The 24,636-nt window shown below is 43.2% G+C and overlaps 1 protein-coding gene across 4 annotated transcripts in view; it reads left to right on the forward strand.

Moving 5' to 3' along the window:
• Window positions 1-24,636, forward strand: part of zswim2 (zinc finger, SWIM-type containing 2) — a 134,308-nt gene that overhangs the window by 98,322 nt on the left and 11,350 nt on the right. For all 4 annotated transcript variants that reach the window (XM_048535293.2, XM_048535291.2, XM_048535290.2 and 1 more), the window contains exons 7-8: window positions 4,590-4,838; window positions 23,501-23,585. In XM_048535293.2, coding sequence (XP_048391250.1) covers window positions 4,590-4,838; window positions 23,501-23,585 — 334 coding nt within the window. The remainder of the gene's footprint in view (window positions 1-4,589; window positions 4,839-23,500; window positions 23,586-24,636) is intronic.

A 24,636-nucleotide genomic window follows, 5' to 3' on the forward strand; every position in this document is an offset into this window, starting at 1 on the left:
ATCCCCTCATCCAAGTCATTAATAAAAATTACAAACAGTAGAGGCCCAAGGACAGAGCCCTGTGGAACACCACTCACCACTGACTTCCAGGCAGAATATTTTCCTTCTACTACCACTCGCTGTCTTCTGTTGGCCAGCCAGTTCTGTATTCAGACAGCTAAGTTTCCCTGTATCCCATTCCTCCTGACCTTCTGAATGAGCCTACCATGGGGAAACTTATCAAACGCCTTGCTGAAGTCCATATACACCACATCCACAGCTCGACCCTCATCAACTTTTCTAGTCACATCCTCAAAAAACTCGATAAGGTTTGTGAGGCATGACCTGCCCCTCACAAAGCCGTGTTGACTGCATTTAATCAAGCCATGCTCTTCCAGATGGTCATAAATCCTATCCCTCAGAATCCTTTCTAATATCTTGCAGATGACATACGTGAGACTTACTGGTCTGTAATTGCCGGGGATTTCCCTATTTCCTTTCTTGAAGAGAGAAATTACATTTGCCTCTCTCCAGTCCTCCGGTACGACTCCAGTGGAGAGTGAGGATGCAAAGATCTTCGCAAGTGGCGAAGCAATTGCATTTCTCATTTCCCAAAGCAGCCGAGGACAAATCTGCTCCGGGCCTGGCGACTTGTCAATCTTAATGTTTGACAAAATTTTCAGCACATCAGCTTCCTCTATCTCTATCCATTCCAGCATGCACACCTGTTCTTCAAAGGTTTCATTCACTACAAAGTTTGTTTCTTTCGTAAAGACAGAAGCAAAATACTCATTTAGGGCTTCCCCTACCTCCTCAGACTCCACACACAAGTTCCCTATGCTATCCCTGATCGTCCCTACTCTTTCTTTGACCATTCTCTTATTCCTCACATAAGTGTAAAATGCCTTTGTGTTCTCCCTAATCCATTCTGCCAAGCCTTTCTCGTGCCCCCTCCTGGCTCTCCTCAGACCATTTTTGAGCTCCTTCCTCGCCTGCCTGTAATCCTCTCTAGCTGAGCTTGACCCTAGCTTCCTCTACCTTATGTAAGCTACCTTCTTCCTTTTGACGAGAAGCTCCACCGCTCTTGTCATCCAAGGTTCCTTTATCTTGCCCCTTCTTGCCTGTCTCAGAGGGACATATTTATTCATCACTCGCAACAACTGTTCCTTAAACAGTCTCCACATGTCTATAGTGCCTTTACCATGAAACAATTGCTCCCAGTCCATGCTTCCTAACTCATGTCTAATCGTATCATAGTTTCCTCTTCCCCAATTAAATATCCTCCCATTTTGCCTAATCCTCTCCTTCTCCATAGCTATGTAGAATGTGAGGCAGTTATGTTCACTATCACCAAAATGCTCTCTCAGCACAAGACCTGATACCTGCCCCGGCTCGTTTCCGAGCACCAAGTCTAGAATGGCCTCTCCCCTCGTCGGCCTGTCAACGTACTGAGTTAGGAAACCCTCCTGTACACACCTTACAAAAACAGCTCCATTCAAATCTTCTGCTCGAAGGAGGTTCCAATCAATATTGGGAAAGTTAAAGCCACCCATTACAACAACCCTACAACGTCCACACTTTTCCAAAATCTGCCAACCTATGCTTTCTTCAATCTCCCTGCTGCTATTGGGGGGCCTGTAGTAAACCCCTAACGAGGTGACTACTCCCTTGCTGTTCCTAATTTCCACCCATACTGACTCGGTAGGCAGATCTTCCTCGACAATGGAAACTTCTGTAGCTGTGATACCCTCTCTGATTAGTAGTGCTACACCCCCTCCTCTTTTTCCCCCCTCCCTATTCTTTTTAAATGCTCTAAACCCTGGAACATCCAGCAACCATTCCTGCCCCTGAGAAACCCATGTCTCTGTTACGGCCACAACATCATAGCACCAGGTACTGATCCATGCTCTAAGTTCATCACTTTTATTCCTGATACTCCTTGCGTTAAAGCAAACACACTTTAACTGATCCCTTGGCTCCTTCCCAGGAAAATCCTTCCCACTAGCTGGTCTACCTCTTGCTATTGCCTCGACTGCATCAACATGTTCCCATAAGAATGATAACAGATCTCTCGATATGGCTTGGCTCTCTTTTTCTGACTTCCTTTACTAGTCTTCTTGATGTGATTGGCTGCTTTTTTTGAGGGCCTCCATGATGATACCACACTACAGAATTAAGCAGTAATCAGAATCCTGAATTGCGTTCTGTCAAATGACTCAACTGAAGTAGTGCATCATGATGCAACTGAAGCCATATCAAGACTGTTGTGAAAGAATTGATGACAGTATATCTGATTTCAGCTGTTTACTTTATAGAGATCAGGAGCTAACACTGAAGAATGTGGCTTTAATCACTCAGGACTTGCTCAGCCACTTTTCTGTGTTAAATTTTGACGTGCAATACCCTTAAAATTAAAATATTTTGATATCACCCTAGAAAGTGGGTAGTGATATGCATAGTGCAAAGCTGATATCAGAAATGACCCATAGAGTGATGAGTTTATATTTATTCATTCATGGGATGTGGTCATTGCTGGCTGGCCAGCATCTGTTGTCCATCCCCAGTTTCCCTTGAATAGGTAGTAGTCAGCTGCCTTCTTGAATTACTGCAGTCCACATATTGTGGTTGATCCACAATGCCCTTAGGGAGAGAATTTCAGGATTTTGAGCAAGTGACAGCAATATAATTCCAAGTCAGGATGGTGAGTATCTTGGACAATTTACAGGTGGTGGTGTTCCCATGTATCTGCTGTCCTCATACTTCTAAAAGCAAATGGCCATGTGTTTGGAAGGTGCTGTCTGAAGATGTTGGACGAATTCCTGCAGTGCCTCTAGTAGATCATATACTTTGCTGAACCTGAGCATCAGTGGTGGAAGAGTAGATTCTTCTGGTTATGGTGCCAGTCAAGCAAGCTGCTTTGACCTGGATGGTGTCAAGCATCTTGAGTGTTGTTGGTGTTGCACCTATCCAGCCAAGTGAAGAGCATTCCTTCACTCTCCTGCCTTGTACCTGATAGATGATGGACAGGCATTGGGGGATCGGGTGGTGAGTTACTTGTCACAGCATTTCTAGCCTATGAATTGCTTTTGTAGCCACTGTATTTATGAGGTGAATTCAGTTGAGTTTCTTATGAATCGTAACTGCAAAGATATTGATAGTTGGTGAATTCAGTGATGGTAACACCATTGAATATCAAAAGCAATAGATTGTCTCTTATTGGAGATGGTCATTGCCTGGCATTTGTGTTGGTACGAATATTACTTGCCACTTGTCAGCCCAAAATGGATGTTGGTCCTGATCTTGGTGCATTTGAACATGGACTGCATCAGTGTCTAGGAGTTGCTAATTTTACTAATTTATCATCTATGTTGATATTTTTAAGGGGCAAAGTCGAAATTGACTATATCCTGTAGTCTTTCCTTTCTCCTTTAACTTAGAAATTTTTAAAGTCTAACCACATCTTACTGATTCGCATCATCTCCTCCAGCTTTTTCTTTAAACATTGTTGGTGTTCTGTAATTTGTCGAAAGATGGTTACGTGGATTAGCCATGGCAAATTGCTTCTAGTGTCGAGGGATGTGTAAGTTATATAGATTGCAACTCCCATGGCCAGAGTTACAGGGATTGGGTATGGAGAGTAGGTCTAGGTAATTTGCTAGTTGGAGGCTCAGTGCAAACTCAATGGCAAATGGCCAGCTTTCATACAGTAGGGATTCTATGATTCTATGATTTGATCCTTGCTGATTTCACTATGTATTCAAACTTTAACATTCTGTGGAAAATGTGAAAATTGCGAATCTATGGCAAACTCTAAAATGATGGACACCCATCCAGCTAAGAGGCCATGCACGTCTAATATTTTACATAAATTCTCAGCACAAGAACACATGTTCCAAGCCCCCTACCATCTCACTCTCTCACATCCCACCTGCCACCACTGAGGTAAACAGTAAAGATTAGAGTATACTAGCAGTAATCAATGACACCCATAAGATGGCACTATTGTAGTTACAAAGCTTATTAGTGAACTGTAAAAGCAGTGTCTTTAAAATGAAAAATATACCTTTTACCTCATAATCTTTGTTAGATACTGTTTTATTATTTTAATGTGAAACATTATGTAGATGAATATGACAAATATAGGCAAATTATGACTGATTTTTAAATTTCCTACTTAATGAAAAATGTCTTCCAAAATCCCTTTGAATTTGCTTGCTATATGTTTTTCATGGAGCAACAGGAGTACAAAATTCAGTTTCCCTTTCTTGGGAGGGAATGGAATGATGTTAACTGTTTGGATAGTAGCTGTTTGATAATGATGTTTAAACTGCAATGTTCGCCTTTTCACGTTTAATGTACCTTATTACAAGTTTGATTTAACACTTTCAACAACATAGACATTAAAATCCCACTCTGGAAACAAAATGTTGGCATCATCTTATCAGCTAATTAAAAAATATAAAAAGAAAAGCCCAATGTTAATATTGTAGAGAGCATGTTTTATAAAGTAGATTTTTTTGAATTTCCATGTTTATGATCACCTACATGATACTTAACTCAGTTGATAATGCATACAGCGATAGTGACAATTTGTTTTCTGTTAATAACAGGTATAGCTGTGGTAACAGTGTCCATATCAGATGCATGAAAATTTGGGCAGAACACCAGGCAAAGACTGAGAATGAAACCATTGTAAAATGCCCTCTCTGCAGAGAGGAATTTGCACCACATTCTCTCCTGCAAGAAGAATTTCGAAACTCCACAAAACTTCTGGCCGCAGAAAGAGAAAGACTTGACAGACACCTTGGTATTCCATGCAATAACTGCCAGGTTTGTCCAATTCAGGGCAAATGTTACAGGTAAACAGATTTCTATTTCAGCTTAACAAATATCTGATCTATAGTGGCTTGTTGTTTTGTTCAGAGCATCTACACCACTTGCTGCTACTTATACATATTCTCTTTAACATTCACAGTACAGATTTTTGGCTGACAAGATTAGGCTGAATCCAAAGGGATTCTTTACGTTTATTAAAGGAAAAAGAATAATAGAGACAGAATAGGACCCCTCGAGGACCAAAGTAGACATGTATGTGTGGAACCACAGGAGATGCCTGATGTCCTCAATGAATATTTCTCCTCTTCGTTTACAGTGAAGAAAGACATGAAGACTTGGGAACTTGGGGAAGTTAGTGTGGATATTTTGGGGACAGTCCAAATCACAGTAGAGATGGTGCTGGAAGCATTAGAATGTATGTAGACGGATAAATCTGGTCTTGACCAGATATATCCAAGGACTCTGCAGGAATCTAGAGAAGAAATTTTGGGGGCCCTGGCTGATATATTTGCATCCTCGTTAGCCATGGGTGAGGTCCCCAGAAAACTGGAAGGTAGCGAAAGTTGTACCCTTATTCAAGGTGGGCTGCGAAGAAAACCTGAGAATTACAGACTAATAAACTTAACATCTGTCGTAGGTATGTTACTTGAGAAGATCCTGAGGGATAAGCTATACACGCATTTGGAAAGACAGGGTTTGATTAGGAGTAGTCAACATGGCTTCGTGCGTGGGAGATTATGCCTCACAATTTTGTTAGAGTTGTTTGATGAAGTGACCAGGAAGGCTAATGGGGGCAGGGCAGCAGACATAGTCAAATGGATTTCACTAAGGCCTTTGATAAGGTCCCACATAGTAGGCTGTTCTGAAAGGTTAGATCACATGGAATCCAGGGAGGGCTGGCAAATTGGATACATAATTGGCTTGATGGTAGGAAGCAGAGAGTAAAAGTGGAAAGATGTTTGTCAGACTAGAGGCCTGTGAATTGTGCTGTGCCTCAGGGGCCATTGCTGGGTCGTCGCTGTTTGTTATCTATGTCAATGATTTGGATGAAAATGTACAAGGGATGATTAGTAAGTTTGCAGACAACACTAAAATAGGTAGTATCGTGGACAGTGAGGTTACAGAAATTGCAGTGTGATCTTGATCAGCTGGGGAAGTGGGCCAAGAAATTGCAAATGGAGTTTAATATAGATAAGTGTGAGGTGTTGCATTTTGGGAAGTCAAATCAAGGTAGGAGTGTCATGGTGAATGGTATGGCCTTAAGGAATGTAGCAGAACAAAGGGACCTGGAAGTTCAGGTGCATGGTTCTCTGAAAGTGGAGTCACAGGTAGACAGGGCAGTGAAGGAGGCTTTTGGCACACTGCATTCATCAGCCACAGCATTGAGTATAAGAGTTGTGAAGTTGTGTTGCAGTTGTACAGGACATTGGTGAGGCCGCACTTGGAGTATTTGTTCAGTTTTGGTCATCTTGCTCTAGGAAAGATGTTATTAAATAGGAAAGAATGCAGAAGAAATTTACAAGGATGTTGCCAGGACTCGAGGGACTTAGTTATACGGATAGGTTGGACAAGCCAGGACTTTTTTATTTAGAATTAGGAGACTGAGGGAGGAATCTAATAGAAGTGAATAAGATCATGAGCGGCACGGATAGGGTGAATGCAGTCAGTCTTCTTCTCAGGGTTGGAGAATCAAGGACAAGAGGGCGTCAGTTTAAGGTAAGTGGGGAAATAATGCGTGGGAACCTGAGGGCCAACTTTTTTTAACGGAGAGGGTGGTACATATGTAGGATGAGCTGCTAACTGAAGTGGTAGAGGTGGGTACATTAACAACATTTAAAAGGCATTTGGATGAATACACGGATAGGAAAGGTTTAGAAGGATATGGGCCAAGTGCAGGGAAATGGGGATAGTGTGGATGGACCAGTTTGGGCCGAAGGGCCTGTCTCTATGCTGTAGGACTCTATTTCATTAAATACTGTCTTGTATGATGAAACACAAATGAAAATAGTTTTGAAAAATTGGGTTATTTTCATTAGAGCAGAAGAGATTATATGTTGACCTGATAGATTAAAGTCATGAAGATATGCACAACTGTAGGTAGAAACAAATTTACCAGTGATTGACAGATGTTGAAATGCCTTGCAGCCCACCACCTTTAACATTTATTCTATGACTGATAAACTGTGGCATCAGTATGTCAATCTACAAGTAGCATTGCAGTAACTCAATGCTCTTATGATAGCACTTCCCAAACAAAACATCTCTGCCACCTAGAAGGACAAGAGCACCAGATGCATGTGAACACTACCACCTGCAAGTTCCCTTCCAAACCACGTACCATCCTGATGTGGACAGTCACGATTCCTTGTTTGTCATTAGGTCAGTGTCCTGGAACTTCCTTCCTAATAGCACAATGTGTGTTCCTACTTCAATGACAGCAGCAGTTCAAGAAGGTAGCTTGCCAATCACCTTTGTAGGCAATTGGGATGGGCAATACATGCTGGTCGAACCAGAGACACTCACAATCCCTTGAAAAATAAGCAAAGCATGATTATATCCTGTATCATTTTGTGTGGTGTTAGTGCAGAACTAAATGGAATAGATTTAGAACAGACCTTGTAATTCAAACCATTGAGTTTGAATTAAGTAGGAGTAGGCCACTGGGCATTTCAAGCTTAGTTCACCATTCAGTAATATCATGGCTAATCCTGTATCTCAATGCCATGTTCCTACTTGGTTCCCCTATCCCTTAATGCCTTCAAAATCTAGGAATTTATATCTCTTTCTTGAATATATTCTGTGATTTGGCATCCACACCCTTTGGCTGCAGAGAATTCCACAAGTTCACTGCCCTTTTGAGTGAAAAATAACTTCCCTCATCTCAATCCTGAAATGGTCTACTCCATATCCTGAGTTCAAGTACAACCACAACAATTGAATCAAATCAGCAATGTGGAAAATTGTCCAGTTGTATCAAATCTACTAAAAGCAGGACAAATCCAACCCAATCAATTTACTATTCCGTCAGTTGATCCTCAACCATCAGCAAAGTAATGGAAAGTGTCAGCGACAGAGCGATCAATGGTACTTGCTCAGTCTTGACCTCTCACTGACACTCGCGTTAGTTCTGACAGGATTAACTCAGCCCCTGACCTCCTTTCAGCCTCCATGCAAATATGGAGAAAAAGAGCTAAACTCAAGACTTGAAGGGAGAGTGACTACATTTGACATTGTTGGCTCGGTTAACATTTATTGCCCATTCCTGATTGTCCTTGAGAAGGTGATAGTGATCTGTCTTTCTGAACTGCTTCAGTCTACATGATGGAGAGAATAGGTTCAGTGTGTTGAGGAATGGCATTCCAAGATTCAAACTCTAATAATATAGGAATATTGATACAGTTCCAACTAAGTTTTGGCTTGGAAGAGAATTTATTGGAGGTGGTGCTTGTGTGTATCTGGTGCCCTTGTTGTTCTAGGTGGGCAGAGGAGATAGGCTTGGATGGTGCTATTGAAGGAGCCTTGGTGATTCCTGAATTGCATTTTGTGGATTATACATGCTGCTGCCCTGTACTTCAGTAATGGAGTGAGTGTTAAAGGTTGGGGATGGCATGCCAATCAAGTGGGCCTCTTTGTCATGAATGGTGTCAAGTTTCCCAAGTGTTGGAGCTGCAGTAGTCCAGGCAGGCGGAGAGAATTCTACACACTTCTGACTTGTGCCTTGTAGATGTTGCTCAGGCTTTCGGAGTTAGGAAGAGAATTACTCACCACAGAATTCCTGGCCTCTGACTTGCTGTTAAAGCCACAGCATTTACATAGCAGGATCAGTGGCAGTTTCTAGTCAGTAGTAAGCCCAAGGATGTTGATAATGGAGAATGTAATAGTGGTGGTGCTATTGAACATCAAGGCGAAATAGTTAGATGCTGTCTCAATGGAAATTGTCATTTGCTTGGCACTTGTGTTGTGCAAAAGTTAAATACAGTCTATAAGCCAAAACCTAAATGTCATCCAATCTTGCTACATATGGTCATGGAATGCTTGGGTTTCTGAGGAATTGCGAATGATGTTGTGCAAAAGTCAGCAAACAACTCTACTTATGATATTATGACGCTGGAAGGTAACTGACTAAGTATTGAAGATGATTTGATTCCAATCACCATAAGCATTTTCCTTTGTGCTAGGTGCATCTCCAACCATTGGCGGCTTCTCTCTGATGTCCATTTATTCCACTTCTACTAGTTTTCCTAGATGTCAAACTCTGACAAATGCCAACATCTTGTGAAGGAATGTTAAGAAATAGCAGTCAAAAATGAAGTGGGAATTTGAGTTAGGGAGAGAGCGAGATTGATATGGGATCATGTAGTGAGGGGACTTGGCTCAAGGAGCATAGGGAATGGGCAATTGGATTCAGATCAGATCAGAAGTTTGAGAGTCAGAAGAATTGGAGTCTGGGTGGAGGTGGAAGAAAATAGGGAATTAGGTATGCCTTTGGAAGCAACATTACATACAGACCTTGGAGAAACTGTGGCTGTAACAAAATATGCGAGAATATCACTGAGAACACCAGGCAGTAAAGGCTTGAGTGTAACTGAGGACTTCACTGTAAATAAACTGTGAAAAAATGTTTCTGGTGGTGAATGAATTGGAAAAGGTGTCAGAGACTAAGAATTTTTACTGGAAGAACCAAGTAGAAGAGACCAGGAATGTTCTTGAATTGAGTGTCTTTAAGAGACAGGATACATCATTGCAAGTGGTTACTGAAGCAGACAGCAGTGTTTAAAGGAGGCAATGAGGGCCTCACCCACCTGCTAGATAGCCAGCATAAACCTGTGTTACTTACTTTCAGTAAGGCCCAGCAAATTGAGTGTTAGTCAGACATTTAATTGGGCGTCAAAAGGCCTTCCCTGGGACCATGGGGACAGAAATCCTGCTTGTACCACCCTTCCCAAGAGTTGCCAGAAAATGTGGCTACAATTGTGCTTTAATCAGCAGGAGTACCACCAACTGCAAGTTCCCCTGCAAACCATTCACTATCCAGACCTGAAAATGTATCACCATTCCTTCAGCGTCAAAATCCTGAAACTTCAGCAATATTGTGTAGTACTTACACCAAATGGACTGTAGCAGTTCAAGAAAATAGCACACTACTACTTTCTCAAGGCAACTAAGGATGGGATATAAATGCTGACACAGCAATGAATGCCCCTATCCCATGAAAGAATTCTTTAAAAATGAGCAGCTACTACTAGCAATGCATTGACCCAAGGCTTGGAAACCAGGGATAGGTATGCAATGGTGGGATGTCACAAGAAAAGGGATTCAGCAGCCTCACCCCATCCTTCCCTTGCTATCTCCTTTTATTAGGCTTTGAGTGCTTTTGAACACAAGGTACTCCTGGAAGCCCAGAAGTAGTCTAATAAAGTTTTGCTTTTTAGGCTTACCATATGACCAGCTGCCTTTCTGGATGAATTCTAACATAGCTGGCTGAGGCCCTTAAGTGAACATCAATTGCTCTTTTAAGAGCTCTTCAATTGACAGCAGGTGGGAAGGCCATCCATGAGGTTTTCTGCCCCATACTTAATCAGGGCAGAGGTAGAAAGGTGGTGAAGCTCCAATCTGCCACCTTCAACCTAATTTTAATGTCTCTACCTACGTTCAAATTCGATGGGCCGAAGGGCCTTTTCTGTGCTCTATGAACCTATTATCACCATCTGCCTTTGAAGAGTGCTTTAACTTCCACTTAGAGCCCAGAATGCTACATAAAAAGGAATGTAGGAAATAATTATTATTCCTTTTATAACAGAAATGAGGGTAATAATGTTATCAGAGGTCATGGAGGCATTGGTGCCAGTGATCTCATTCTGTTTTAAAATTTATTTTATTCAGTTAAAACACTCTGAGGTTAAGTTTCATTCCATTCTATAGTGTGTTTAGAAGTATTAGGGCTGACATGACTAAATCGGTTTTCAAGAAAATTTTATGAACATATGTTATAGGGGTGCAACACAATTCCCCATATAGATGTCCCTAAAATTATTAGGCAAGAATCCACAAAAAGGGCTGGAAATAAAACACCCTACTCTGCCAACTCCTAAATGCAGACGGATATTAATAGATTGAGAATAGGCAAAACTAAGAAAAATGGAATTCAAGGTCGGAAAGTTTGAGATCATCCATTTTCACACTGCAGTTATTATTAATTATTATCAACTAATTAGTGCAGGTTTCATAAATCAAACCTATATTCCCTTGAATATGAGAAAAATGGATGGTCTAATTTAAGTGTTTAGGTTGAACAAATGAGTAGGGCTGATATCCACTGGAGTTTAAAAGCCTAAGAGATAACTTGATTAAAACATATGATCCCAAGGAGTCATGACAGAATGGATACAGGGATGATGTTTCCTTTTTTAGGGGAAATCTAGATCTGGAGGTCACTGTTGCAAAATAAGAGGCCACTCATTTAAAGCAGAGATGAAACCATTATTTTTCTGAGAATGTTGAGTCTTTGGAACTTACTTGGTGGAAATGCGTTGGAACTGGTCTTGGGTATTTTTAAGACAGAGATGAAGAGATTATTGGTGATCATGGGGATAAAAGATTGTAAGGGGTAGGTGGTAGGATTGTGTATTTTAAGATTCCAGTCATCAGCCACAATCTCATTAAATGATGGAAGTTCAAGAGGTCACACAGTCTACTCCTCCTGCTCCTTGTTCTTAGCTTGTAGTCCAAAAAGCATTCTCACTTAGGAAAATAATCAGAAGAAATGGGTTGGACAGGGAACAACCATGAAGTACTATACAGAGAGAGAAAAAAAGACTAGGCAATTGGATCCAAAAAATGCAAAGTACAGTGAATTGGCCAATGGGCAGGCAACAGCAAGTGGGGATGAGGAGTTCTTTTTCAGGTTGGTGATTGATAATGAGAAGGGTATGACAGGGATCCGTCATGGATCTCAACGCTTTACAATATATATTACTGACCTTAAAGAAGGGAGCAAGCATACTAAAGCTAAATTTGCAGAGGGAAGGTAAGGTTTTTTTTCCCCACTTTAAAAAGCTTACCTCGAGCAGGAGCGGTCTTCATTTTCGGGACGAGAGCGAGAGCCAGAGAGAGCACCAGGAGGCTGCCGGGAAGGTAAGGTATTTTTTCCCACTTTAAAAAGCTTACCTGAAGCGGGAGCCAGACAGAGAGAGCACCAGAAGGCTGCCGGGCAGGTAAGGTTTTATTTTCCCACTTTAAAAAGCTTACCTGGAGTGGGAGCGGTCTTCATTTATTTGGGCAGCGGCTGAACCCGAGACACTACACGTGTAGTGTCTCCCACCTGCCCTCCTCCTCTAACCAAAAGAAAGGACAAGGTTTTTTCTATTTCACATTTCTTTATATATATCGTGTGATGCCAAAAACTTTTTGGTTCCTTTTTCATTTATCTAAGTTAAGTTTAATAATGTCAGGAGATCTCACACCTGTGTTGTGCTCCTCTTGCTCAATGTGGGAGCTTAGGGACCGGGCTGATGTCCCTGACTCGTTCACATGCAGGAAGTGTGTCCAGCTGCAGCTCTTGTAAGACTGCATGATTTCTCTAGAGCTGCGGATGGACTCACTTTGGAGCATACGCGATGCTGAGAGGGTGGTGGATAGCACGTTTAGCAAGTTAGTCACACCGCAGATTAGGATTGCTGAGAGAGATAGCGAATGGGTGACCAAAAGGCAGAGGAAGAGCAGGAAGGCAGTGCAGGTGTCCCCTGCGGTCATCTCCCTCCAAAACAGGTATTCCGTTTTGGATACTGTTGGGGGAGATGGCTCACCAGGGGAAGGCGGCAATAGCCAGGTTCATGGCACCATGGCTGGCTCTGCTGTACGAAGGGCGGAGAGAGGAGTGGAAGGGTGATAGTTATTGGGGATTCAATTGTAAGGGGAGTAGATAGGTGGTTCCCCGGTCGAAAATGGGACTCCCGAATGGTATGTTGCCTCCCAGGTGCACGGGTCAGGGATGTCTCCGATCGGCTGCAGAACATTCTGAAGGGGAAAGGTGAACAGCCAGTTGTCATGGTGCATATAGGCACCAACGATATAGGCAGAAAACGGGATGAGGCCCTACAAGCAGAATTTAGGGAGTTAGGAGCCAAGTTAAAAAGTAGGACCTCAAAGGTAGTAATCTCAGGATTGCTACCAGCGCCACGTGCTAGTCAGTGCAGAAATGAAAGAATAACCAGGATGAATATGTGGCTTGAGAGATGGTGTAGGAGGGACGGGTTCGTATTTTTGGGACATTGGAACCGGTTCTGGGGAAGATGGGACTATTACAAATTGGATGATCTACACCTGATCCGGACTGGAACCAATGTCCTTGGGGGTGCTTTTGCTAAAAAAGGAGGGTTTCAACTAATGTGGCAGGGGGATGGGAACCAAACATTGGACAGAAAAGAGATAGTAACGAAAGCCTGTAGGGAACTAGATAATGGAGTCGGTGTGACTAAAGGGAATATTAGTCGGGGGTCGGGGAGCAGATGATGAACACAAAGGGATAGGTGGTCTGAGGTGCATCGTTTTAATGCGAGAAGTGTAGTAGATAAGGTAGATGGTAGATAAGGATCAATGGTCGGCACAACATCGTGGGCTGAAGGGCCTGTTCTGTGCTGTACTGTTCTATGTTGTATGAGCTTAGGGCTTGGATCGGTATCTGGAAGTATGATGTTATTGCTATTACTGAGACTTGGTTGAGGGAAGGGCATGATTGGCAACTAGCTGTCCCAAGATATTGATGCTTCAGACGGGATAGAGAGGGAGGTAAAAGGGCTGGAGGAGTTGCATTACTGGTCAAAGATGATATCACAGCCGTACTGAAGGAGTGCCCCATGGAGGACTCAAGCAGTGAGGCACTATGGGTAGAACTCAGAAATAGGAAGGATGCAGCAACAATGTTGGGGCTGTACTACAGGCCTCCCAACAGCGAGCGTGAGATGGAGGTACAAATATTTGAACAGATAATGGAAAGGTGTAGGAGAAACAGGGTGGTGGTGATGGGAGATTTTAATTTTCCCAACATTGACTGGGATTCACTCAGTGTTAGGGGTCAAGACGGAGCAGAATTTGTAAGGTGTGTCCAGGAGGGTTTTCTAGAACAGTATGTATGTAATCCAACTCGGGAAGGGGCCATACTGGACCTGGTGTTGGGGAATGAACCCAACCAGGTGGTTGATATTACAGTTGGGGAATACTTTGGAAATAGCGACCACAATTCCGTAAATTTTACAATACTCATGGATAAAGATGGGAGTGGTCCTAAAGGAAGAGTACTAAACTGGGAGAAGGCCGACTGTACCAAGTTTCAGCAGGATCTGAGGAATGTAGATTGGGAGAAACTGTTTGAAGGTAAATCCACATTTGATATGTGGGAGGCTTTTAAGGAGAGGTTGATTAGCATGCAGGAGAGACATGCTCCTGTGAAAATGAGGAATAGAAATGGCAAGATTAAGGAACCATGGATGACAGGTGAAATTGTGAGACTAGCCAAGAGGAAAAAGGAAGCACACATGAGGTCTAGGCCACTGAAGACAGACAAAGCTTTGCAAGAATATCGGGAATGTAGAGCGAATCTGAAATGAGGCATTAAGAGGGCCAAGAGAGGACATGAGATATTGCTGGCAAACATGGTTAAGGAAAATCCCAAAGCTTTTTATTCATATATAAAGAGCAAGAGGGTAACTAGAGAAAGGATTGGCCCACTTAAGGACAAAGAAAGAAAGTTATGCGCTGAGTCAGAGAAATTGGGTGTCATTCTTTAGAGTACTTTGCATCAGTATTCACCAAGGAGAGGGACATGACAGATGTTGAGGTTAGGGATAGATGTTTGCTTACTCTAGGTCAAGTTGACATAAGGAAGGAGGAAGTGTTGGGTATCCTAAAAGACATTAAGGTGGACAAGTCCCCAGGTCTGGATGGGATCTATCCCAGGTTACTGAGGGAAGCGAGAGAGGAAATAGCCGGGGCCTTAACAGACATCTTTGCAGCATCCTTAGACACGGGTGAGGTCCCGGAGGACTGGACACTTGCTAATGTTGTCCCCTTGTTTAAGAAGGGCAGCAAGGATAATCCAGGTAATTTATCGACCGGTGAGCCTGACGTCAGTGCTAGGGAAGCTACTGGAGAAGATACTGAGGGATAGGATCTATTCCCATTTGGAAGAAAATGGGCTTATCAGTGATAGGCAACATGGTTTTGTGCAGGGAAGGTCATGTCTTACCAACTTAATAGAATTCTTTGAGGACGTGACAAAGTTGATTGATGAGGGAAAGGCTGTATATATCATATACATGGACTTCAGTAAGGCATTTGATAAGGTTCCCCATGGCAGGCTGATGGAGAAAGTGAAGTCACATGGGGTCCAGGCTGTGCTAGCTAGATGGATAAAAAACTGGCTGGGCAACAGCAGACAGAGAGTAGTAGTAGAAGGGAGTTTCTCAAACTGGAGACCTGTGACCAGTGGTGTTTCACAGGGATCTGTGCTGGGACCACTGTTGTTTGTGATATATGTAAATGATTTGGAGGAAGGTGTAGGTGGTCTGATCAGCAAGTTTGCAGATGACACTAAGATTGGTGGGGTAGCAGATTGTGAAGGGGACTGTCAGAGATTACAGCAGAATATAGATAGACTGGAGAGTTGGGCAGATAAATGGCAGATGGAGTTCAATCCAGGCAAATGCAAGGTGATGCATTTTGGAAGATCAAATTCAAGGGCGAACTATACAGTAAATGGAAAAGTCCTAGGGAAAATTGATGAACAGAGAGATCTGGGTGTTCAGGTCCATTGTTCCCTGAAGGTGACAACGCAGGTCAATAGGGTGGTCAAGAAGGCATATGGCATGCTTTCCTTCGTTAGACGGGGTATTGCGTACGAGAGTTGGCAGGTTATGTTGCAGTTGTATAGGACTTTGGTTCAGCCACATTTGGAGTACTGTGTATAGTTCTGGTCTCCACATTACCAAAAGGATGTGGATGCTTTGGAGAGGGTGCAGAGAAGGTTCACCAGGATGTTGCCTGGTGTGAGAAACAGTCCCTGCTCACAAACTCAACCTGAGACAAAGCCTTGGAAACAAGACAATTTTATTCTGCACGATCTTGCAAGAAAGGGTGTCTGCTAGACAGGCACACACACACACAGAATGCCAAACATTCTTATACAATTTACAAGTTGCAGAATCACGCCTCCCTGCTCCCATTGGTCTTATCCTATCATTCCCCGTCCTGTCGGACCGCCCTTGTTTATTGTTCCCTTTTCTACCAGCCGAAGGCCCCATTCCCTTTTTTTTACTGCAATCCTTATTTGGCTATCCTAAAGAGCGCTAGACATGCTGTACGTGCGAATCGTCAGGTTTGCAGAAATAAGCCTCTGCTACAACACCCTTATCTCTACCATGTCCTTGTCTGCAGAAAGAATGTTTCTGGTCATGCTAACGGCCATCTTTGCAGAACCTAGTCTCTGATTAATGATAAACTTCTGCTACAAAATCTTGTGACTATAATGTTCTTCTTTTGCAAGACCCCACCATTCATCCTTATCTGCAGAAACAACATTTCTAATCTCTCACAATTCCTCCTTTTTCTTTTTCTCAAACTGTTGTTTCTGCACTAATTAAGCCCCTTTTCTAATTCATTTTCCCATTTTCTGCCCACTTACGCTTGCTGGTGTTGAGGTTCACAATCTTGTACACGGTTAGCCCTTAAATCATTCTTTGTGATGTTCGTTCACAAAGGATGCTTCCTTTGACTTTCTCTTTGTTGCTTACCATCTGCTGATTGTAAAAGCATCTGGTGATGTACTAGGGTTCGTTCCCCTAGAGATGTCATTAATCGGTTCAGTATCCATTTGAGGACATTAAACCCCACCACCAGACCCACTAATATCAATAATCCATAGATGGCCAAATTAACCAACCATCTTCCCCGACCAGTTCATCCGCAATTCCCCCATTCCCAGCCTTTTTCATTCCGGTTTCGGTTACCGGCCTCCCTTATCTTGGCGATTTTGTCTCGCACGTGTTGGGAGATATCAGTAATGTTATGGGAAACGTCAGGTATGTATATACAACACTCTTTCCCCAGTTAGTGCACAGGGACCACCTTTCTCTGCCAGAATACAATCTAGAGCCATCCTATTCTGAAGAGTCGTTAGCCTGGTGGCAATCATTTCGGTCGTTATGGCCGCCACTTGGGATTGGGTCTCGGCCAACGCATCGGCAGTATTGTTGGCCAACTCCTCCAGGGAAGGCGCCAACTTTTGTATTTCTCTTCCTTCTCGGGCAGTCTCATACATAGGTATGAAAGTCCAGAGGAAGCGATCCCCTTCGGTTACTTCTCGGGGTGTCCGCTTCCCTCCCTGCCCATTCTGAGTTATTTCTGGGGTTTTATCTAACAGCCTCAGATGGGGAATTAGGTAGGCGAGGTAGCAGCAGCCACTCCAGCCTTTCTGACTTTGAGGCAGTGTTAGATCAAAATCATAACATTTATGCATTTCTATGCTTCCTATGCATTCGGTCACCCAAATGTACCTTTCCCCGGGGATAAAGGGATAGGCGTCTAGGCCACATATCCAATATGTCCCATTCAATAAGTGGGGTACATTTGTGCCAGTAGCTTGGCTGGTGGCGACAGAAGATGAGTTTCCTAACTGGAAGGGTGTGCTGTTGTTCTGATTGCAGAAACAAGTAGTATTGACTACTCCTTTCGGTGGGGAAACCCTAAGGCCGTCGATAGCACCCAGGGTTTTCGGAGCCGGTCGTGGGAACCATCCCACGAATTTATAATCACCCCTTTCAGATCTCCATTTTGTATCATTTGAGCCCAAGTCAAATTGTTGTACCTCATACACCTCTCTATTTGTAAATGGTACTACCGTGAGAGGGATTCCAGATTCTCCATGGTGTGGGATCACAGCGCATACCCAACAGTCGGTACGCCCCGTTACTCTAGCATAATTGTGACATAACGCGGTAAAATGATTCTTCCCAACCCCCTTGGCAACTAGCGCCAATATTATCATAACAACATAAAGCTGCCTGCTCATTTCAGCTTCCCAACCACCCCCCCCACCTGTCTATTCCCTAACCCTTTAAGTACCTGGGAGGCGTGGTTCGCGCAACGCTTACAATTCCAAAAAAATTTTAACCAATACTTAATAGTCTCTCATATCAGTTCAGTTCATTCTTTCTGCTCAGTTTGACTTTCAAAGGGTTGTCTGTAGGATGTGCTTGCCACTCGGCCGGAGGGGAAGGAGCATCCACCGGACCCTTAACACGAGTGTGATGACTCCACCCTTTTTCAGCAGTACGGACGGCTGTTTCAGTAGTCAGGAGGGTTAGGAACGGTCCCTCCCAGCTTGGGTGCAGTTTGGTATCTTTCCAGGTTTTGATCAGGACCCAATCACCTGGTCATATCTGATGTACTGCGAACTCAAGTGGAGGTGTCTGGGTCAGCAGACCCTTCTTCCTAAGGACAGACAAAGAAGAACCAAGCGCCACAATATAGTTCTTTAAAAACTTATCATTGAACTCTACAGTTGGTAATTCCCCTTTTTCACCCAAGAAAGGTAATCCAAACATCATTTCATAAGGAGAGAGGATGTAGGGTATTGTCTAACCCGAACCATCTCATCTTTTCGAGTCAGTGTGATTACCAACGGGGTAATAGTTAGGTGCCATGCGTTATCAGCTCTCGCCCACACATCAGGACTAATTTGTTGTTCTTCCCTAGGCGTTAACATAGCCATTGTTACAGCTACCGCACTATTCTCTACCCCAATTTTTTTAAGCCCAGCAATATAATCAAATCCCTACCTAGTAAATTACTCCCAATGTCGGGAATGTATAGTAATTGTCCTGTCACTTCCTTATCATTGTTTCTAATTAGGGTTGGCTCAAAAATAGGCACTGGGAATCCTTCGCCTTTTACTCCGGAAACCCTGAGAGACTCGTTTAGTCACTTTAACACTAGTAGGTATAAAACTTAGGGATGACCGTGCCACACCAGTGTCCACCAAGAATACTGCCTCCTTCCCTTCAGGTCCTACCTTTAAGTTTATCAAGGGTTCCCGGTGGGCCTTAGGAGGAAGGAACCCCTGACTCCCCTAATCCTCATCGAGGGCCATTAGGGAGACCATTTCCCTTTCTCGTGTTAACTCTGGGCATTCCCGCTTAAAATGTCCCACTCTTCCACAATGGTAACATCCTGCCTGTCGTCTCCCTCGTCTAGTATCTGCCTCTTCTTTTTGTGTCTCTCTCCTCCTTTGTGTTCCCTGTTCAGCTTTTTCTTTCTTTGTCACTTCTTTAATGACGGCAACCATCATTTTTGCTTTTTTGTTTCTGCTTCTCGTCCTCCCTTTTTACATATACCTTCTGCGCCTCTCATAGTAATTCCTCCATCTGTCTCTCACTCCATCCATCTATTTTCTGTAATTTCTTTTGTATGTCCGGCCACGATTTAGTTACAAACTGGACCTTTAAGAGTCCCTGAGCTACCGGATCATCGGGATCCATCCCCGAATACTTCCTTGTGGCCTCCTTGAGCCTTTGAAGAAATGTAGAAGGAGTTTCATCCTTCTCCTGTCGTACTTCGAAGGCTTTAGCAAAGTTTTGCGATCTGGGTGCTGCCTCTTTAATTCCCAATATTACCATTTCCCTCAGATCCCGCATTGATTCTCTATCGTTTGTTCTATTATTATCCCAGTGAGGATCGGCATTCGGGAATTTCTGATCTGCCGGGACTACGTTTAGTCCCGCTGGGTGCCTTTTTTTTCCACTCCTGTAAGGCCGCCCTCCTAATCATACCTCGTTCTTCCCCCGAAAATAGAGTTCCTAGAATTGCCATCAGTTCTCCCCAGGTATATAAATTGGGTCCTAGGAATTGATCTAACTGTTCGGCCAGTCCGACCGGATCCTCTATTAAACTTTTCATTTCTTTCTTAAAGATCCTAAGTTCACTACTGGTAAAGGGAGCGTTCACATACCCAATTTCACCATCCCCAATCGGGACCTCCCTTAAAGGGTATAATTTTTCCTTTTCCTTTGTTTCTGCCCCTCCTTTACGTGTGGTAGATCGTGTAATTCTGGGCCCTCTAGGTTCCGCGTCTTTTACCTCAGAGTTCATCTCTTTTTCAGGTGTTTGGGGTTAGTTCTGGGGCCATGGGCTGGTTGTGGAGGCTACTCACGGCCGTCATTGGGGAGGAGGGGGAATATGGAGGTGGCAAACATGTTAGGGGATCCCATTGTGGTTTTTCTTGTTCGTCCTCTCCCTGTCCTCCCCCGATCCTTCTGCACTCATAGGATATAGTCCTACCTTCGCACCTCCTATCCAACAAGCCGCATAATCTGACTCTTTCTGCCTGAATGGTTCTTTCCGATTGATGTATATATATATATATATATATAATATAGGTATTGGCACAGCCAGTCTTCGTCGGATCCATATTTGGGCCAAAAAATATCAGGTACCTTAATGCTTTCTCTAGACCAAACAAAACAACAATAATTTATCACTGCAGTCTTGTCTTTCTCCCGCGTCCGGGAGCCGTATTCTCAACTGCCCAACATTCTCCCCAAAGGGCTGTCGGGCGGAATATATTCCACTTTGACGTTATTTGCAGATCGATCGCTACTCAGGCAACTCCCCTTGCCTCCCATTGTTGCTAATTTAATTAATCTTGTCGAGATTCGGTGGCGCCTTCTTCCACACCCACTTCAGGGTCCTAACCCTCGCATGGGGGATTTCCCCTCTTAACAACCGGTCTAAGGCTGGGTGCTTGAATCAGGCAGACACCTTACTCATCCGATTAATCAGGCCAATTATATACTTTTTATATTTCACCAATTCCCCGTACTGTCCATACGTCCCGACCACCAAGGCAATACTTAAAGGTCAGTTTTCTTACATTGGTCCGTGCACGGAGTTACCTGGCCTTTACAACTCTTACCCGTACTTCCCGTATGTCCCCGCGGCAATACCTGCAGCAAATACCGCCGCTCCCCCGGTCGCCTGGACAGATCTTTAAGACCTTTCCTGACCCGGGTCTTGTGCACAAGAGTTACCCGACCAGACCCGCTGCGTCTACCCGTCTTGTTTCCAGGGTCTCCTAGTCCGGATCGCACTTGCCCAAACCGCAAACGACAAACAAGGGAATTGGAGATCGCCGAAATCGGCGAGGCGCGCCTTCCCCATCGTCCCACGAGTGTCAAACGGTCGGAGTGTCGGATCCCGGACGAGCCCCCAGTTGTGAGAAACAGTCCCTGCTCACAAACTCAGCCTGAGACAAAGCCTTGGAAACAAGACAATTTTATTTTGTACGATCTTGCAAGAAAGGGTGTCTGCTAGACAGGCACACACACACACAGAATGCCAAACATTCTTATACAATTTACAAGTTGCAGAATCACGCCTCCCTGCTCCCATTGGTCTTATCCTATCATTCCCCGTCCTGTCGGACCGCCCTTGTTTATTGTTCCCTTTTCTGCCAGCCGAAGGCCCCATTCCCTTTTTTTTACTGCAATCCTTATTTGCTATCCTAAAGAGCGCTAGACATGCTGTACGTGCGAATCGTCAGGTTTGCAGAAATAAGCCTCTGCTACAACACCCTTATCTCCACCATGTCCTTGTCTGCAGAAAGAATGTTTCTGGTCGTGCTAACTGCCATCTTTGCAGAACCTAGTCTCTGATTAATGATAAACTTCTGCTACAAAATCTTGTGACTATAATGTTCTTCTTTTGCAAGACCCCACCATTCATCCTTATCTGCAGAAACAACATTTCTAATCTCTCACACTGGTATGGAGGGTGCCAGCTATGAAGAGAGGTTGAGTAGATTAGGATTATTTTCATTAGAAAGACGGAGATTGAGGGGGAACCTGATTGAGGTCTACAAAATCATGAGGGGTATAGACAGGGTGAATAGCAAAAAGCTTTTTCCCCAGAGTGGAGGACTCAATTACTAAGGGTCATGAGTTCAAAGTGAGATGAGGAAAGTTTAAGGGAGATATGCATGGAAAGTTCTTTATACAGAGGGTGGTGGGTGCCTGGAACGTGTTGCCAGCGGAGGTGGTAGACGCAGACACGTTAGCGTCATATTTGGACAGGTACATGGATGGGCAGGGAGCAAATGGACACAGACCGTTAGCAAATAGATGACAGGTTAGACAGAGGATCTTGATCAGCGCAGGCTTGGAGGGCCAAAGGGCCTATTCCTGTGCTGTAATTTTCTTTGTTCTTTGACACAAAAACATGTGAAATCCAAGTTGCAGGAGAGGTACACGCAGCTTACACAGAGATATTGATAGGTTAGGTAAGTTGGTAAAAAGTTGGCAAATGGAGTATAATGTGGGAAAATATGAAGTTGTTCATTATGGAAGGGAACACAAAAGTACAAAATATTATTTAAATGGAGAAAAACTGCAGCGATCTGCAACACATATGGTTGGTGGAATGCTTGGTGCAGGGCACTTGTACACGAAACATAGAAAACTAGTATTTAGGTGCAGCATGGGAAGATGATAGCCTAGTGATATTATCACTGAACTTATTATCCAAAGACCAAGGTTCACATAACATATTGGTAGACAGTTGTATTTGAATTCAGTAAAAATTCTAGAGTTAAGAATCTGATGATGACCATAAAACCATTGTCAGTTGTCAGAAAAAACCCATCTGGTTCATTAATATTCTTTAGGGAAGGAAACTACAAGGGGAAAAGATCATGGAATTTCAGGGACGGGTGAGCCTTGATTACCAGGCTGAGCTGTAAGATGATTGCGTCCTGTTGCGAAAAAGCATCTTTTGCATGAGATGCAGGGCTGTCCCTCCATGCTCCAAACTACAATGCTCAGCTGTTCTGGCCTACATGTGATGCCAGACCCAGAGCAATGTGGTTGACTCTGAACTACCTTGTGAGCAACAAATGCTGGCCTTGACCTCATCCCATGAATGTGTAAAATAAGTAATTCGGAAGGCTAGTAGAATGTTGGTCCTTATTTCAAACGGGTTGGAGTATAAGAGTAGGGAAGTCTTACTACAACTGTACAAGTTGCTATTGAGACCACATCTGAAGTACTGTGAGCAGTTTTGGTCCCCTTATTTAAGGAAAGATAAAATTCAGGCAATTCAAAGAAGGCTCACTAGAATTATTTCTGGGATGGAGGGATTGCCTAATGAGCAAAGTTTTCTCATTGAAACATAGAGGATTCTTAGGGGGCTTGAAAGAAAAAATGCTGAGAAGATGCTTTCCCTTTTAGAATCTTGGACCAGAGGATATAGGTCCAGGATAACAGCAAGCTGACTTAAAATTAAGATGACTACGAATCTCTTCTCTGAGAGCTAAGAGCCTTTGGAACTCCTTGCCACAGAAGGGAAAGAGTCTTATGTATATTTACAGATATGATGGATTCTTAATCAGTAGGAGAATCAAGGGTTGTATGGGGCAAGTGGATATCAGGAATGTTGGATCAGCCATGATCCTATTGAGTGGCAGAGCAGGCTCGAGGGTCCAAACGGTCTGTCCCTGCTTTTTATGGTTTTGTGACATCAATTTTTCTAATGTTAATTAAACTGAAATATGTAGTTAATGTTGGTTTTGTGCAATGCTTGGTTAATATTTAATAAATTGATGCAAACAGTTTTTCTGTTTCCCTTCCACATTCTTCAAAAGGTGTTTAAGATGTCCTGATTTTCACCTTTGTCAGGAGTGTTTTCCATGCCTGAACCATCCTCAGCACGAGTTCACTTTTCGAGAGGTAATTCTGTGTTTTACTATTACAATAATGTGATTGTTGTACGTGAGTATGGAGTAAAGACGATACAAAAGCAGTGGTAACAAGTACTTAAACCAATGATAATTGTTGCAAATAAGTATGCTTAGGGATGAACATGGAGAAAGTTTTGGGAACCAAAGCTATTTATTCAACTGCTTACATTATATATAGAGTAGGGAGAGACCTACATGACTATTATAGAGTAAATTCTACTCAGAACGACATGTACCTGGTGCCATTTCCTGTGATGTCATCAGCCACTATATTATTACTATATTATCATTTACCTTATACTGCACTCTCCACCCCAACATGTATTTATTCTTTCCCATCATTAAAGTTTGCATTTCTATTCATTTATCTGTATATTTACTCCCTAGTAAGCCTCTTGTAGCAAGTCTTCAGAATTAACCAGGGTTCTCAACTACCTTGCTCCTTCCCCTGCCAGAGCATGATGATGGCTGGTACTGATTGTGTGCTTCCTCCTTAGGAGTGAAGATGAAACTAGTCTTCTTTAATCTTTAAAAAAATGTGCTATTGTGACATTTTATGTGCTGTTCTTGCTTATAGAGTGAAATGTTTTTTGTTTCCCCCAACTTCTTGTTTGGGTAAATCTGGCTGGACTTCTTCCAGTTCAGCTTAAGTACTTAAGTGCCTGGAGTTGAATTGGATGCTGCTACTGGTGAATTGTCATTGGGTGATATAAGACCACATGCGCTCAACAAAGAATTGTTTCAGAAAACGTTTGTGAAAGAGTTTGTGAAATTTCTCATCCCTGTTCTGGAGTCTTTCAGTCCATCAGCTTAAGACCCTCAATGAAGTGCAAAATAAGATGTCAAGGCATACTGCAGAAGGCTGGAGGAGCTCTAGTCTCAGTCGTGGCACAGCATCTGAAAGGATGGAGATGGCTGTTCTCTTATTACGCTCAAATCTTGTCTTATGTCAATTGGTGAAGAGCTTTGCTTTGAGGGATACTTTGCCTATGAAAAACTGTTCAAATACTTGCAACTTCCTTAGATAGGAAATTTAGATC

The sequence above is a fragment of the Stegostoma tigrinum genome, chromosome 7, assembly GCF_030684315.1.
Source record: "Stegostoma tigrinum isolate sSteTig4 chromosome 7, sSteTig4.hap1, whole genome shotgun sequence".
In the NCBI taxonomy this organism is placed as follows: domain Eukaryota; kingdom Metazoa; phylum Chordata; class Chondrichthyes; order Orectolobiformes; family Stegostomatidae; genus Stegostoma; species Stegostoma tigrinum.